At 47.1% G+C, this 16,262-nt stretch overlaps 1 protein-coding gene across 10 annotated transcripts in view; it reads right to left on the reverse strand.

Annotated features, from left to right (window-relative positions):
* The window catches only part of LOC118788985 (mitogen-activated protein kinase kinase kinase kinase 4-like), a 70,042-nt gene continuing 53,780 nt past the window's right edge, over positions 1 to 16,262 (reverse strand). For 2 of the 10 annotated variants that reach the window (XM_036545229.1, XM_036545232.1), the window contains 17 exons: positions 14,749 to 14,967; positions 12,659 to 12,765; positions 12,355 to 12,476; positions 11,987 to 12,084; positions 11,435 to 11,443; positions 10,192 to 10,367; positions 9,102 to 9,207; positions 7,070 to 7,264; positions 4,397 to 4,514; positions 3,747 to 3,917; positions 3,236 to 3,379; positions 3,002 to 3,136; positions 2,598 to 2,698; positions 2,269 to 2,418; positions 1,672 to 1,831; positions 1,349 to 1,488; positions 1 to 754 (listed from right to left, as the gene is read on the reverse strand). In XM_036545229.1, the coding sequence (XP_036401122.1) occupies positions 671 to 754; positions 1,349 to 1,488; positions 1,672 to 1,831; positions 2,269 to 2,418; positions 2,598 to 2,698; positions 3,002 to 3,136; positions 3,236 to 3,379; positions 3,747 to 3,917; positions 4,397 to 4,514; positions 7,070 to 7,264; positions 9,102 to 9,207; positions 10,192 to 10,367; positions 11,435 to 11,443; positions 11,987 to 12,084; positions 12,355 to 12,476; positions 12,659 to 12,765; positions 14,749 to 14,967 (2,235 nt within the window). In that variant the 3' untranslated portion in view covers positions 1 to 670. The remainder of the gene's footprint in view (positions 755 to 1,348; positions 1,489 to 1,671; positions 1,832 to 2,268; positions 2,419 to 2,597; positions 2,699 to 3,001; positions 3,137 to 3,235; positions 3,380 to 3,746; positions 3,918 to 4,396; positions 4,515 to 7,069; positions 7,265 to 9,101; positions 9,208 to 10,191; positions 10,368 to 11,434; positions 11,444 to 11,986; positions 12,085 to 12,354; positions 12,477 to 12,658; positions 12,766 to 14,748; positions 14,968 to 16,262) is intronic. The other 8 variants (XM_036545238.1, XM_036545234.1, XM_036545230.1 and 5 more) reach the window with 8 other exon arrangements.

Consider the following 16,262-nt stretch of genomic DNA (forward strand, 5'->3'; position numbering starts at 1 on the left):
GTTGTGGGCAGTATCAAGGTGCCCCTGCCCCTCCCATTTCTATCCTGGGTGGCAAGCGGCAGACATTTTTTGCCTTCATGTCACCCTCAGCTGTTAGCGATCCAAAAGAAAGACATCAAACATACACCGGAGCACTAACGACACACACTGGAGTATTAATACTACAAGCTGATCCCTGTCCGCCTAAGGCTGATCTATCATACGCTGGACTGGAGTATTAATACTACAGAATCTGACCCCTGCTCCTCCCCTGACTGCAGTGCAGCAGTTGGCAGGAGGGGGGGGTTCCTGAATCGGTTGGAGAGGTGAAGACTGGGGTCTGGAATTGTCACTGGTCGCCTGCTCGCCTCACGTTCGTCGCTGTTGTGGCGACGATCCTGACGCCCGACATCAAGAATCTTGTCAGCGCAGGCAACCTTCATTTCAGGACCGTTGTTTTTTTATTCATTTATTTGTTTTTGAATTGTAGAACTCCGTTTTGTCCGTTGTGTCACCGGGCGACAGGCTCAGGTATCGTGCAGCCTCGGTGCTCGGTGTGGCTCGTTGTAGCTCCAGTTGTAGATGAAGTTAAAGGTTGTTGGATTCTTTTTTTTTTTTTTTTTGTGTCATCATTCCAAATCTTGAAGACGGTCATTCCAGGGTCATTTCCCTTGAACAGGCCTCTGTTCTCTTACCAGCTGAGCAGTGAGCTCCTTCCCAGGGTCATGAAGTATACCTGGCTGGAGCCGCCAGAGCGTACGGACGCAAAGAACACCTATACAGGGAGACACACATGTGCACAATCCCACACACACATACACACACACGCGTCAACTCGTTGGAATTCACAACACATATGGCACATTATCAATACATGTGTACTCACGTGTAATCATTTGTAATTGATTTAAAAATGTAATCAAAGCACCATGAATGCTGATTACATACAACCCATCTTTGTATGGTTTAAGTGGTAAAAAAAATTCTGATATGGTCATTTTCTATGTCGTTTCTGACCAACTGTTAGGCACACTGGGGGGCTGACGCTTGACACTGGCACTGCCAACATCAAAATAACAAAGCACTCCCTTACTTTTAATTAGGAAACCAAATCATCTCTTTGGGAAACCAGACCTTGTGGTGCCTACATATTCACACATCTAGCCACCATGCTGGGTCACTTTGTACTTAAATTCTCCACTCCTACTGGTCTGTTGGCTTGTAAGTGTGTTTACCTCTGTATCCATAAAACGTGCGTGTAAAGTATGTTTGTGTGTATACACATGCACTCTACTAAATGATGTAATGTAACGTGTATATGAACACATGGATGTTTATACGTGTGCATGTGTGTGTGCCTGCGACAGACCTTATCGTTTCTCTCGCACAGGAACTTGAGCCTCTGGGCTCTCTTGTGCATGAAGACACCATCCAGGTGTCCTGTCTCCACAGAGCGGATCTCAATGGCCTTCTCTCCCCATCCCATGATCTGGTTGGACCTGATGTAGGCTGCAGGGGGCGACAGAGAGCAAATGAGGTCAAGCGGTCAAGCCAGGTGTATGCTCATCAGCAGGGCTGTGCACCCCATAACAGCCGAGCGCTGTGAGAGACCGGACTCTTTCCGCTGTGTCGCTGCTGCTGCTGCTGAAGAGGGGGACCGGGGGGGGTTGGCGGGGTTAGCGTCAGACGTACCCACGGAGGTGGGCATCTCCCCCCACTGCAGCACCACGTCCTTGGTGATCCTGCCGTACGTGTTGACGTACACGCCCTCGTCCTCGTAGCACACCAGCAGCTCGATGCCGTCCGTGTTCGGCAGGATGATGATGGCATGAGACTGGATACTGGTCTGGATCTGAGGGGATAAAAAGGCAGGGAGCATGAGGAAGGAGACACGGCACAGAAGGGAAAGAGAAGGATGGACATGAACACGGGATGAGGAAACGACATGGGAGTCCTCATCAATATACTTCAACTAACAGACCCATCTTCTTCTCATATCTCTCCAACCATGTCCCTTGTCTTACTCCAGCACATTATTACTTCACAACAGTATATCAGCTCACACTGTGAATAAGGACCATAATTCATTAATACTTTTAGCAAAGTACTTAGCTCTGGAACATACTTAGTTTATCAGCCAAAAGTATCCCATCTGGGAGTCAAACTCTCAACCTTCAAGGTTCAAGAAGCACCAATGCCCAAACCAGCACTACCGATACTCCTCCATCATGGACATGTGGCTTCCACAGGCCCCTTTCCCCACAGAGTCCAGGCAGGTGTGGGACTTACATGTGTCGGCAGGTAGATGTCGTACACTGCCCCTGAATCCACATCCACAGCATGGAACCCAGAGCAGGAACCGTAGATGACCTTTAACCTCTGACCCTCCTCCACCGTCAGGTCAACCAGCAAGGGTTTATGCACTAAATCTCCGAAAGACTGCAGGGTTTAGAAGTCATTAATTCACAATGCAATAAATTCCACTGTCAATGTAATAATTAGAATTAATAACCAGCATATCTTCAATAAAACACCAATATACACCATTGTATGTTACAATAATATATGGCACTAGACATAACAATATGTGCAGCACTTGCTGTCACTGATGAGCTCACCTTGAAGGCCATGAACTTGTGGTATGGCTTTGGGGCCCATGCATAGACTTCCACGGAATTCTTCAAAGCGAGAACTAAGAATTTGATTCGCTCATACTTCACTGCGGGAGGACAAAAACAATGGGAGACAGGTTTCAGCACAACCGTGAAGGCTGACTCTTCCTGTGAGCCAGCGCGGAAACGGCTCACAAAAGCAATTTTTCACACTTTGATCAAACGGTCCTCACTCTAGGCGTCGTTACCACTTGAAACTGAGTACAGAGAAAGGCGAGGCGAAGCGAGGCAGTGATTTGCTCAGTAAAGCCAACTCGCAGTCCTCGCTGTTCTTTGGCCATGGCCATTTGGTCTCGTTCTGCCCCCCCCCCCCCCGTTTTGCCAGACAAGAATATGGGAAGGACACGCACCGACTTTGTAGTGAACACAGCCCTCCAGGTCCCCCACGGTGGTCCAGCCCTGCTTCTTCTCCACCTCCGGGTCGTTGTGCAGAATCTTGTTCCTCAGCCAGGACAGGTAGTACACGCGCAGCTTGTTCTTCTTACCTGGGAGAGGACAACAGTAGGCAAGGAAGAGCACGTTGAATCCCGCCTGCCGCTCGTGACTGGGGCAAGGCAAGTGTCAGAGGCTCAGGTGAGAGTTACCTGATATTGTCACCAGGACGTTAAGGCCCTCCAGCACGTCCATCTGCTGGAAGCGCCGCCGGCTGATCAGGGGGTACACCTTCCCCTGCCCGCTCCTGTCCAGCAACATCAAACCGCTCTCCGTGCCCACCAGCAAGTTCACACCTGGAGCGAAACCACATGCAGGTTAAAGCTTCCTCAAGGAAAATCACACACTGGACCTAACAGACAGATCTCAATACCACCAGCATGAAGCTCTCATTCTCATTACACATAAATTTAGGGAAAACCACATCAGTTCACCGTTACAGAGAAATACTGTATAACAAAAGGCATTGGAAAATATAACAACTAACAACAGGCTGCATGGGCTTAACTTGGCTTGACGTTACAAACTAAATTTGCCTTTGATTAGGTTTCAAAAAGTTTCACTGTGTTTGCTGCCCCCTAGAGGGAGTTCCTGATGCCTGCGGATAAGGCAAACCTGAACAAGACGCATGGTGCATTAACAGTAGGCATTCCAGACACCTACCCCACAATGCAGCGCACAGGATCTCAGAGTTGAACCTCTTCTTGTACTTGCGGATCTCGGGGGTGTCACTCTGGGGCCGCGTGTTGACTGGGTTCACATTAACCACTGAGCCCTTCCTGGAGGGGTCCTGTCTAAGAGCTTCCTGCAGCCTGGCCTCGTTACCAAAACCTGCTGAGGGGGGGGGTACAAAGGTCAAAGGTCATTCTACAGTGCCCCGCCACTGCTTTCCCCTCTGTCATCTGTCTGTAGCTGTGACATCACAGAGGGTGGGTGGCATCTGTGTGTTGCTGTGACATCACAGAGGATTGGTGATATCTGTCTGTCGTGGTGATGTCACAAAGGTTGGTGGGAAACTGTGTGGCAGTGACATCACAGAATGCAGGAAGTGCTTGTGTTTGGCTGTGACGGGCAGGGTGCACGCCCTTTCCTCACACCTCACACACTCTCTTAGCTGAGGGAATCTGGATATTTTTGTATCAAAGGGCAAGTGGGCTGACTTATTTTTACAAAAATGCAAAGACAGTGCTTGAATATTTTGTGTTTGGACAAGTCAAGTGGTATAGGGAAGGCCCAATCATATGGCAAGAGGAAAGTGAGCCGAGCCAATCAAGAGACACATCGCTGCCAAATGCGGACAGCAGGCGACTTACCCACGTTGTTGAGGGAGGTCCCGCTGGAGGGGGAGATCTGCAGCAGCCGGGGGTCGATGAAGGGGGTGAAGGAGGAAGAGGACTTGTGTTTCTGGAGAGTGTTACTGGCAGACTGGGTCTGGAACGGAGATGCCCCAATGAGAGAGGGAGAGCGCAACAGGGGCTGCCTGTTCCCCTGTAACCATTCACTCTTTCTCTGCACCTGCAACTAGTCACCTTTCTCTGAACCAACAACCTGCTTCTACAACTCTTTGTCCCTTTGCTTGATGTGCAACCTTTCACCAGTGAAAAAGCTGCCACAAAAGGTGCTCAATCAAACTAGAAACGTACTGAGTGAGCTTAACTAAGACAGTGGGCTTGTAACATGGTCTACATTTTCCAAGTATGATTGTTTATACATTCTGAGCACCTCAATCAGATAAAATATGCTGTAGATGGGAGCAGCAACACCTCTGTTGTCAGAGATGCGTTTCCTCCACATCAATCATCCTAGACTCACTGTGATCTCAGCAGACTGCAAACGATATGACCTAGAAAGGCACTTTGGCTTCTTTCAAAATCTCATTCTGTACTAAACATTTTCACTGTTGATGAGTTGGGTCCAGGGAGCTGTGGCAATCCCCAGGTTTCATTATACCTTGGCTATATATTTGTCCTTACTCATTCCCTTATTCTCTTTGGTGGACACTTTTTAATGCTAGCTGGGGGTATTGGACATCATGTCACCCACACTGTGGACATTCGGCTGCATTCTGATATCGCTGCCTACAAAGTGCTTGCTATGGCTGGTGTAGGTAGACTGTAAGCTAGGGAGTTTTAGGTCCAACAGCAGAGGGACAGTATTTTTAATGTGAGGAATATAGAGTTGGATATATTATTACAATGGAGAACTGTTTACAGTGCTAGACACAGTGGCAGCCAGGGCTTTGTGACTGAATGTGCCTGTCCCTGGAGTGCCATCTGCACTGCTAAGCACCCATGTCCTGTCATGCTTTTCCATTTGTCCTAGTTGCGCTGCTGTTATACAAAACTAATTTTCACACAGATAATTTAATCTCTAAATCTATCCAACCTCCTGACAACTAATGCAGCTTGTAAGTTTAATGATGCTAGGAGTTGTCACATGTGCACACGCACATGTATGCATAAGCATGAATGAGAAAATTAAAGGCCAGGACACAGAGCTGTTCTGAGATCAGTCTCAGATTGAAGCCCGACGTTCAGTCGGCCCCGCATGACTGATGCTATCTGTGAAAGTGCCAAGTCCTCAATGGAGCCAGGTTCACAAATGCATTTGTGTCCTACTTAACGTCCTACTTACAGCCCTTTGTTTTTTGTTTTTTTTTTTTAAAAAACAAATAAAGCTTATTCACAAATCTAACTAAGAACACTTTTTCAAATAACAGACACAAGGAACAAATGAGATAAGGACCTCCTCATCTCAAATCAACACACCCCATATTATTATCTGCAAACACACAGTTGTAACTCAGAGTAAAACCACACTCCCAAGGGTTAAGCACAGGTCAGTGACTACAGACTGGAAAGAAAAGCAGTTAATCAGGGTTCTAGGGCATGCAGTTAGATGTGATCAAAGCCGTAAAAAACAGTCAGATAAAGTTAGTTCACTGACGTCAGCACAAACATGACACACGTGATGGGGATGACACAAAATAATGGAAAAATGAACAAACTGAAGATTGACTGTTGTTTAAAAAAAAAACAAAAAAACTTGCAAGCGTTAGGTAAAAGATGAGTGTAAACCAAAGGCAAGTCCTTTGTATCACACACTGAAGACCTGCCTATATATTCCCAGGAGCCCCAGTTGTGTTATGCATGTTTGTGGATCTGTGTAAGACTGGGCTCATTCAGACTGATTCACTTCTTTGGCTCTGGTGTTTCTTCAGACCTGTGAGTGTTACTTAGGACTTCTTCCGCACATCAAGCCTCACAGGGCAGGGGAGGAAAAAGCCAAATCAAGGCCTTAAAAAAATAAGACGCTCCAGATCTGACCCAACTTCCTTGAACCGTCATAAATATCACACGCCACTGCTGGAAATTTATGAGCAGCCCCTCCCCCACCCCAGATATACCTTAGGTTGATGCATCATTGTCATAGGGCCGTATCCCTTTTTAAATATCTCCGATAAATAACACAGACAAGCATGTGGTAGTGTGTGAGAGAGGGTGGTGTGGTAGGTCGCTGGGCAGGGTTGATTTCATTTCTTCCGCACAAGTATCAGCAGGTCACTAATGCACAGGGCTTAATGGGGCCTGGGTGGAGAGGGGGCGCACAGCTTTAACTGAAGGGGCTTGGCTGGTTGCTGTTGTTCTATACAGATGAGGGAGTACGGCTTCAACAAACACCAAAACCAGAGGGAAGCTTTTGAGCAAACTACCTTTGTTAATGCTGAGTGAATCCTAATCAGATTTCCATCCACACAAAGCCAGACTGGTCGAGATGAGTCCGTCACTAATGGAACTGCCAGTCGAAAAGGTTCCGGAACATTCTGTCGAGGTGAACGGCTGATTGGAGCACGGAGCCTGAAGCGCTTTATGTGCCGTGCCAATCGCTAAACTTTCCTGGGACACTAGGAGGCGCCGGTGAGTAGAGAGTGCAGCAGCCAGAAAGACAGCCAGCCAGCGGAGGGGGGGGCAGTGACAGGGACATACCTGGTGGGCAGTGAGCTTGTCCGCGGGGGTCTGGGGGGACATGGAGGGGCTCGTCTGGCAGGATGAAGGGGGGTTGGATGAGTTGGAGGAGGAGGAGGAGGAATGGCTTTGCTGGATGAGATCTGGCAAGAGGTGAATACGGCCGGCAAAGCCATTGCTCTCCGGGTGCCCGGGGCGCTTTTTGTCACCCGCGCTCTGTAATCAAGAACAGGGACACTTGGGTCTGGGCTCGCTGAGGACAAGCAGCACCACTGTGGGGGAAAACCAGCTACTCTACTTCTTGCAGAGGAGGTGAGAGAAAAAGCCAGTCAGTCGTTGGGTCATGTAAACCAGCCCACCCAACCATAGACTGTGCTGGAAATGTGTTGGAAGCAGGTTTGCAGTGGAACTGCACACAATAGTCCTCTCTCTTGATCTGTCCCATGATGCACAATGGCTTTGCTTGCCCCTTTTTGTGTCTGATCTGAGCGCGGATTGAGTGCGTCTGTGTGCGACTGCAAACAAGGTCTAATCCAAAATCTGCTTTTCTAAAAGACATGCCGCTGCATTCCCTAACACTAACCTAAATAGTTTGAATGCTTCCAGTGATTTCCAGAGGAAAATGTTCCCCTACTTCATAAATCCAGCTTGAACTCTGAAGTGTTTATAGGCCTAAAAATGGTGAGGATCTTTAAATTGCTGGGTGTTTCACGTGATCCCTTTCCTGGGATGTTGGGGTCTCAGCTTCTACAGGGAGAAAGCTCTGAGATACACCTATACACCTATTAATAGCTGAAATGGGGCAGGACATTACAGATTCCCTTACAGTGCTAATGCTTTCCATCACAGCATTGAGTCCTTTGGCCACTGGCTTGTCAGCTGGACCCCGGAAGGCCAGGGCAGGGGAGGGCAGACTGTCTGTGGACAGCAGCGTGGTGTACCGTTTAAAAAAACGTGGGCTTACAACCTGACAATTTGCAGGTTTTATTCCCATACGGGCACTGCTGTTTTACCCTTTAGAAAGGCACTGAACTAGTGGTCAAGACTAATATAATAAAGTTATGATGTAACTATGATGATTATGACAAAAATAATGACATCATACCATGAGTCATTTATGCAATGTTCCTGTCCTGTCTGCACATTGGTCACCCAGAAGCCATGGAACTTTGTGTCAAATAATATTAATAAAAATCCATTAGCACCATGCCAAGAAGCACTACTGTCTCAAGGCTAGGGCTGTGCGATATAGCTGTCGCGATATATCGAATAGCTATTTTTTGCACAATAACAGCTATCCCTGGTATGTGGCGTTAGGTTTCTTCCCGTATGTTTTTTCCCTTTAGTCATACCTGATGCAGGAGCACACCTCCAGTTTTCCGAGGCCATGTGAAATGCTCCCGGGGGAAAAAAATGCCACTCGTATCTATTCAATGTTGATATCACAGCAATAGCACTATGCTGCTTCCATGTGGTAGATAGAAACACATGGCTACAAAGAAAGAGTGAAAACATATGCTATGTGTTTTTCAAAGCTAATAGGTAAGCTAACCAACATATAGATACAAATGATACTTTTCTGCCCTGGAAGCATTTCACTGAACTTTGGAAGTGTTCTCCCGCATCAGGACTAAAGCGAAAAAACATCGCACAGCCCTACTCAAGGCCTGCTTGAAGGTGGACAGATGAGGGAAGTCTTTTCTTTCCTGTTGACCAGACAGAAAAATTAAGGAGAAGACAGAAGGGAAGTGGCAATGGGAAGCTGGAAAGGTGTTTTTTCCCCACATCATTCTGATTGGGTCTTTGTGAACTACAGCTCCACCCCTGTGACAATACCCTCGTCCTAAACTTATCCATTCTGCGCTGAGAGCAAGAGCCCACATGTGCTTTCCCAAAGACGACAACAAAAAATATATTAAAAAAAAAACAACAAAAAAAAAAAGATTAAATTAAAGAAATCAACACGGAATCAAACGAAGAACAGGATGGATGAGTGAAAAAATTAGCACAGCTACAGGGACAGAGTGGAAATAACCATCCTCCTCCTCCTCACCTGTCTGACGATTAAAGTGCCATCCTTGCAGGGAGTGGTCGCGGGATCGCTCTCCGCCTCGTCGTGAGCGTTCACGTCCGACTCTCCGTTGCTCAGCTTGGAGGAGCTGGAGGTGTCAGGGGAACATGTGAGTCACAGTCATGTCTTACTCTGAAATTAAACTTGAACAGCCATATCATGTAAGGCACAGGGAGAGAATAAAAGGGAGAAAAAACAAAGCAAGAAAAGAAGAGGGGAGGACAGCAAAGAGATCGATATTTCCACCCCTTATCTGTGCACCACCGCCCTCCTGACTAATTCCCGTGACATCACTCACCTCCTCCTGAGTGAACACATTGAAGCCACAGGCCTTGCCATCTCTCACTCTCACTCTCACTCTCACTCACAGGTGCCCTGCCTGTGTCCCAGCAGCCCCTTTGCTAGCAGCTGTGCGTCTGTTGGTGTGGTCTCTCCCATTTATCATAATCACATTAGCCTGACTGTGACACTCCGTTCCTCAAATGCCATTACAAGCGGTGGATTTTTATTTATAGAGCGAATGTGGAACAGCAGCCGATTCGTTCTGCATGAAATCTCTCCTCCTTACTGTAAAATGCTTTATGGGATGAGCATGTTTTTTTTTCCCAGCCATCTTTCAAACTGTACTTTCTTTCCTCTCCAGGGCAGGCAGGATAACTGTCACTTAAAGATTCTGATTTGGTGGAAATACATTCCTATGACTCACCTTTCCCAGACAAATACTCAAAGTGAGCAACAATTCAGATGATAGTCATACAGTAGAGCTACAAATACCGAGTCCAGAGAGTAAATTACAGGTCAAATTAGATGCATGTGCTTTTAGCAAATTAATAATGAAAATGAGGTCATCTTAACTTTGAAGGTCTCTGCATTGCAAATCGGCCAAAAAATGCACGCAGTAAGCACATAAGCTTTGAGATTAGTTAGAGAGTAAAGAATATCAAACTTTTTTCCAACAGTTGTGTAGTCAGGACTTAGGATTTGTCCTGCTGGAAACGATTCTGTTTGGATCCCCTGTGTGTTCTATGTCATACTGCGTGTGGGATCAGGGGTCAGAGGTGATGTTACGCACACAGCCCGGGAGTCCTCGGGGCCCGAGGTAGATTCGTCCGCCCCCTCCTGGTCCACGTCTTCGTCCTCCTCATCAGTAGTCCCGGACTCTTCGCTGGAAGAGGAGTAGTCGGTCACTTTGTGGGGGGGTCGGACGTCCTCCACTGCACGCAGCTCCTTGGCCAGGGCAGTAAGGTCCTAAGGACAGGGGGGCAAGGGTCAGATGTCAAAGGTCGAACACATACTACAGGAAGTGGGGCCGCTCATCTACGCCACCCACTGCCAGCATTGACAACAACCTGCCCAGCCAAGGTGAAGCACCAATCCAACAGTGGTGAGCGCTGACTGCCAGCCAGGAAGACAGGTCTACACAAGTCTGTGACGCAAACCTGCCATATGAGCACACCTGCTTATATACTAAGGAATGTTCTACGCAACACTGCTCTCATTTGAAATAATCTTCTCATTTGATCAAATATATAGTATATGTACATATGTTGCTTCTCTCTCTCTCCTTCCTGGCTGTCCACATACTGGTAATGAGGGGAAGCTCACCCCAGGTGAACTTATTGAGGGAGGGGCAGTGCAGGCAAAAAGCAGGAAACGGAGAGCAGGAAGCTGCCAGAAGGAAGAGGTGCTCTAGCCAATGATGGGCTGGCAAATGGATGGCAATGAGAGGGAGATGAGTAATGAGACCTTTACACCCCCCTACACAGTGGCAGTGCTGCAGCATCACTAACACAGTTCATACAGCATAGGATACTTCAGCCCACAGACTGCAGCTGCTCTGTATCAGTGAAGTCAGAAGAACTGAAGCTTGTCTGCACCAGTTAAGGCTGAAAAACTGCTACACAAGGTACCAAGGTACCCAGACTGGAATCAGTCAATATCAGTACAATTATGTCACTCAAGATTAAATTTTCGTTACTTCCAACTTAAAGCTGTTTAATCACCAACTCATCAGACAGTTTAACTGCAATTCAGAACTGAATTTAGCTACACATACAGGAACTGTAGAGAAAATTCCCTATAGGAGGATAATGAGAGCACACAGAAGCTGTAAACATGAATATTAAAATGATTCCCTGTTTAGGGAAGTGATATTTTTCCTGAAAGCAGACAAAGTGAGAGAATGCAGTTAAGCAAGGGAGATGAAGGAAACTGAGGGACCCCAGGGGTCCCGGGCCAGGAACATGCAGCGATGGAAACATGTGATTCACGTCGGCCAATAGGATAATGAGCAGACTCCATCTTGTGAGGCTTACCACGTCACCCTACAGAATTCACACACGGTCACATGATTACACCAAGTGGCCGTGTCCGCAGAGTAGTTGGTGGGAAAAACAAAGAAAGGAGGAGGAGGAGAAGAAAGAATCCAAAAAGAAAACAGTTCACATGTCAGAACACTAACGTCTGTGACTTCAACCGTCTGTCACATGACTCTGAAATACTGACAGCCAGAAAAACAAGGTGCCAAATGTCTGGAGCAACAACAATAAGCTGCTGGTCCTTAAAGCAGAACAAATACTTTTACTTTCCTGCATTATGTTGTCCTCATGCTATTGTGCTGCAGATTGACACAGCTACTCCCAAGGACTGGAATGACAACTCTTGTAAATTTGCATGTTCCTTCAAACAAACTTCTTTAAAGAACATTTTTGTTTCATTTTTTCATCTGGAACTGTAAGACTTGTAATAAAAGGCAACCCAAGAGGGTCCCTCCCTCAAGATAAGAGCCTGACACCAGAGGTGACCTGAGGAAGGGCTTTACTGAGCGCTGCAATACTTCTGCCAGAGCAGAGGAGGGAGACACTCACCGCTGGCCGTGTTGGTCGCACAAAGTCCTTCTTCTCCTCTGGCTTTTTCCCAGCATTCTCTGGGCGCTGCATTGGGGAACCCTCAGATTTGGAAGATGCTGAGTTTAAAGACAAAAGAGGGGATTCAGAAGGAAAAAAGGTCACTACTGGACACAGCTCTCATTAATGAGACCAATGCAGTGCACTTAAGCTTTAAGGATTTCAATGCTAAATATCCCAACCAGTTATGAATCTATAAAAATGCAAGTATGTGTATACGAGTGCATATGTGTGTATGTACAGTCTGCACATATAAGCATATGAATGCACTTCAGGGTTTAAGGTTATGTGTGTGTATAAGAGGGTGAATGAGTGTACAGTAAACTCACAGCGAACACGGAACCGCTCCCCTGAGCCGCTCTGGGAGTTACTGGAGCCAGAGGAGCTTCCACTGCCAGGCCTGGAGGCCAGTTTCTCCACGCGATCCCACAGGAGGCGCGGCTCCGCATTACTGAGTGAGAGAGAGAAAGACAGTTAGCACGCACTTACGCACATACACACCTACCTCTCAGCACACATCATGTAGCTGCCCTGCCCTGCCGCTTACTGCTAATGATGAATAATAACCAGCAGGATTGTCTGAAGACTATAGCAAGGAGGAGGAGGAAGAGGAGGAGGACACAGCGGCAGTACCTGCCAGCGTTCCGCTGTCCAGCCTGGCTGCTCTGCTGCAAATTGCCCTGGAGAGGCGAGTCTCGACGGGACAGCACGGGTGACCTGGACGTCGTCCTCACTGGAACCTTTCAGAAAAGACAGACAAGTGTTATGGGTTTCAGCAGCAGGGGGCGCCACTTGGCTGGGCCAATCACACACCCTCACAGCACTGACAGCACTGTGTAATACTGCCTTGAACGAAGTAAACCAAACTAGTCCTAAAGTCTGACCTCAGATAACTTCTAAAGTCAACTGACAAGTTTGTAAAGAAAAATAAAAATAGTAAGCCAAATAAAAACTAAGCTGAGGTAGGGTGAAACCACCAGCTGACCTGCAGTGAACCTACCAGCAGATCTACAGTGACAACACCAGCTATGACAAAGCTTCTGTTTGAGCACATTTATGCATCTCTTCCTGGGCTCCCTACTTTCATTAGGCATGCTCCCAGCTAGCAGCTAAAGGGATTGTGGGAGATTTGAGATTCTGCAAGTCTGGAGAGTGTCTGTGGGATGCTGGGATTTGGAGTCCAGCAGAGTGCAGTGCAGGGCAACACAGGCAGAACTGTCCATTTAGCAGCTGAAGGTCTTACGCAGGCAGTGGAAAGGACATTAGATGAAACGGCACCTAACACTGGAGGATGTCATGAAGTGAAAGGGTGGAGTGAATTTATGGTGACAAGATCCACTCAACACAAGAGACAGGCCAGTGTGAACGTAATGACAGTTCAGGGCTATAAATAAACACATATACAGTACTACTGAAAGCTTCCCCATTGCCTTATCTGTGTGGTGACTTAATAGCAAAACAAACCCTGTGAACCCTGGGGGGTGGATTCCAAAGGAGCAGCAGAACTCAAGTGCCCAGCATGCTTTTCAATAACCTGAAGTGCTTGTCTGAATGATCAGGTGATTCCGTGCACAGGTCAAGACTGCAAATAGGAGTAGATCATTGTTCTGTGTCATTTTGGTGCAAACGAGGGATGCAGTGGTTGACCAGTGAACTGACAATTGAGCAAACATCAGGCAAAATGTACTGTGGCTCTGTGTGTGTCTGAAGCTTTCCTGCCGATTGAGTCATGATGTAGACAGATTTTTTTTTCATGAGTGCAGTTTATTTAGTGGGTGAGTTGTGAAAACGTTCTCATGCAACACATTTCTGGCACATTGACACATCTTGGGTTCACACATCCTGAGGGGCAGAGAGTGTATAGTATCATTGAAAGGTGTGATTTTACAGGAGAATTTCACAGAATCTTCAGGCTGAATATGGGGGCTCTGCAAAGCACATACCTGATTTAGGAAACCAGACCAAATTCGTGCCAACCATGTTCAGCATGGATGGGGTGCTTTCTGTGGTTACTTTTTATCTATCTCTGTGTTTCTCAAGTCTGGGAAACCTAGCAGTTTCTCAGAAATAAGATTACCCGGGGAAACAGAAACCAGACCTGTGTGATGGCTTGGTGGTTTCACAGAATTCTTGCAAATTGGTCACAATATGATTACATTGGGAAAAGTGATGTCACACTGAGGTTACAATGTTAGGTTAACCTTGGTTAGTAATGCCTCCAGTCACTTTGCTCCAGAAAGTCAGAATTTCCAATGCCCGTGCTACCAACCGCAAGCTCAGCCATAACATTTTCTTAATCTGAGGTGATAACTTTGGCATAATTTTAGTAATAATAAACATTATAAGTGTTAAGTGTATAAGTTACATTTGAATCTGTACTCATAATGCATGTAGATGGTTTTGCAATATATATGATGAAAACACAAACTGTGTGTGTGTGTGTGTGTGTGCTTTGCAGAGAGGGAAATCTGTATTTTTACTGTTGAAATCTCTGCCCTCACCCACATTACTGTTTTATCCTGACTGAACAGAGGTACAGATAACACTGATCTCAGATCAGTTTTACTGGCTGGTCTAAGGCAAACAATAACAAATGACACTGATCTCAGAGCAGGCCTGCTGTTTTGCTGATTGGAAAAATATGCTGGTTCCAGGAACCTGTGCCCCATTGGGGGTAGGGTGGGTGATTTTGGGGGGGGGGGGTCCTGCGGGCCTGTCCTTACCCTGGGGGGGGTCTCCTCACTGCGGCCCTCGGCCCGGTTCTGTGGGCTGGGCGCGGGTGGCCCCGCTCTAGGGTCTGAGTAGGGCGGAGGGTGGCTGCGTGCAGGGGCTGGGTGCTGGGGGTCCTGACTTCGCAGGTGGAGGTGTGCAAAACTAGGAACTGGATCACTGACGGAATGGGAGTGAGACACAGGGGGGGCTGCCAGCTGAGACCACGGGACCTTCCGGGAGGGGGGAGAACAAATGGGAAATCAGCAGGGTGGGTGGGGGGAGGAGGGCGGAAGGGAGCAGGGACAGGGAGAGCAAGACACAGCCAGGGCTGAGGGGATGGTGAGTAGCATGGACTCTCTCTCACACACACACACACACACACACACACACACACACACACACACACACACACACACACACACACACACACACACACACAGTGGTGGAAGTGTCACCACCAAACTATGTCCTGTGATCACTGCAACTGCATATGTCTCAGTTCCTTGTTATTTCCCATATTTCCCATCTACACTTCCAGGAAGCTACACATCTATAGATATCCCTACAAGTTAATGACTCAGAGTCAAACTCACTGGATGTGTGGCTGTCAACATTACATGTTGCTATCAAAATGCTACACGTGTGTGTTAAGATTCTGCTCAAAAGGAGTGAGTTTATTTTCACTAGTACAGGTAGCTGTTTTTAAAAATTCAGTAGGTAACATAGCAACATAATTTCAGTGAGCTCTTCCCAGAAAGGAAAATGACAGTAAATTCCAGGACTTCTCCACAGTCCAGTTTCTCCTGATCTGATGACTAATTCTAACATTAAATATAGCAAAAAATGAATTATTCATGTGTTCATCCAACAATCAGGCTGTAGCGACACGTAGGATTGAGTCACCTGGCAACACATCCATACACCACTCCACACACGCAGCCCTGTACACACACGCACACGCAGCCCCGCACACACACGCACACGCACACATTATTTCATGGATGGCTAACAGAACAATTGCGTGTACAGCAAAACATGAATGGGAATAAGACAACCTTTTTCATGTGTTCATTACATCGTAACAACACATTTCTCCTGTGATGTAATGAACACCGTTTCTCCTGTGTTCAACATATCATAAGAACACCTTTCTCCTGCGTTAATCTTATTCCCTGAGAGTTCATGCACAGTAAACAGGTCAGTGGGGGGCGCAAAAAGGGTGATGAGGGGAGGGAGGTGAAGGCAGTGAGAGAATGTTTTTGGGCAGCTGAAAGCATGTATCTTCGGCTTCTTTATTATTTGCAGAGCAGCGGGTGGATGAGCCGCCTGTCACTGGATCAAGGCTAAAGAGCTGGCATTGTGACATCAATCTGGGGGCGTGTTATTATCTCGGTTCCTCTCGATAAGTGCCCTCTATCTGCGCAGAGGCTTCTGATCCACTCTTTCAGCTAAACTGTAAGTGTAAGGGAGGCTTTACTTGTGAATTACCGAGGTCATGTGACCTAGGAGACAATGGGGCACTGTG

The sequence above is a fragment of the Megalops cyprinoides genome, chromosome 14 (assembly GCF_013368585.1).
Source record: "Megalops cyprinoides isolate fMegCyp1 chromosome 14, fMegCyp1.pri, whole genome shotgun sequence".
Classification (NCBI taxonomy): Eukaryota; Metazoa; Chordata; class Actinopteri; order Elopiformes; family Megalopidae; genus Megalops; species Megalops cyprinoides.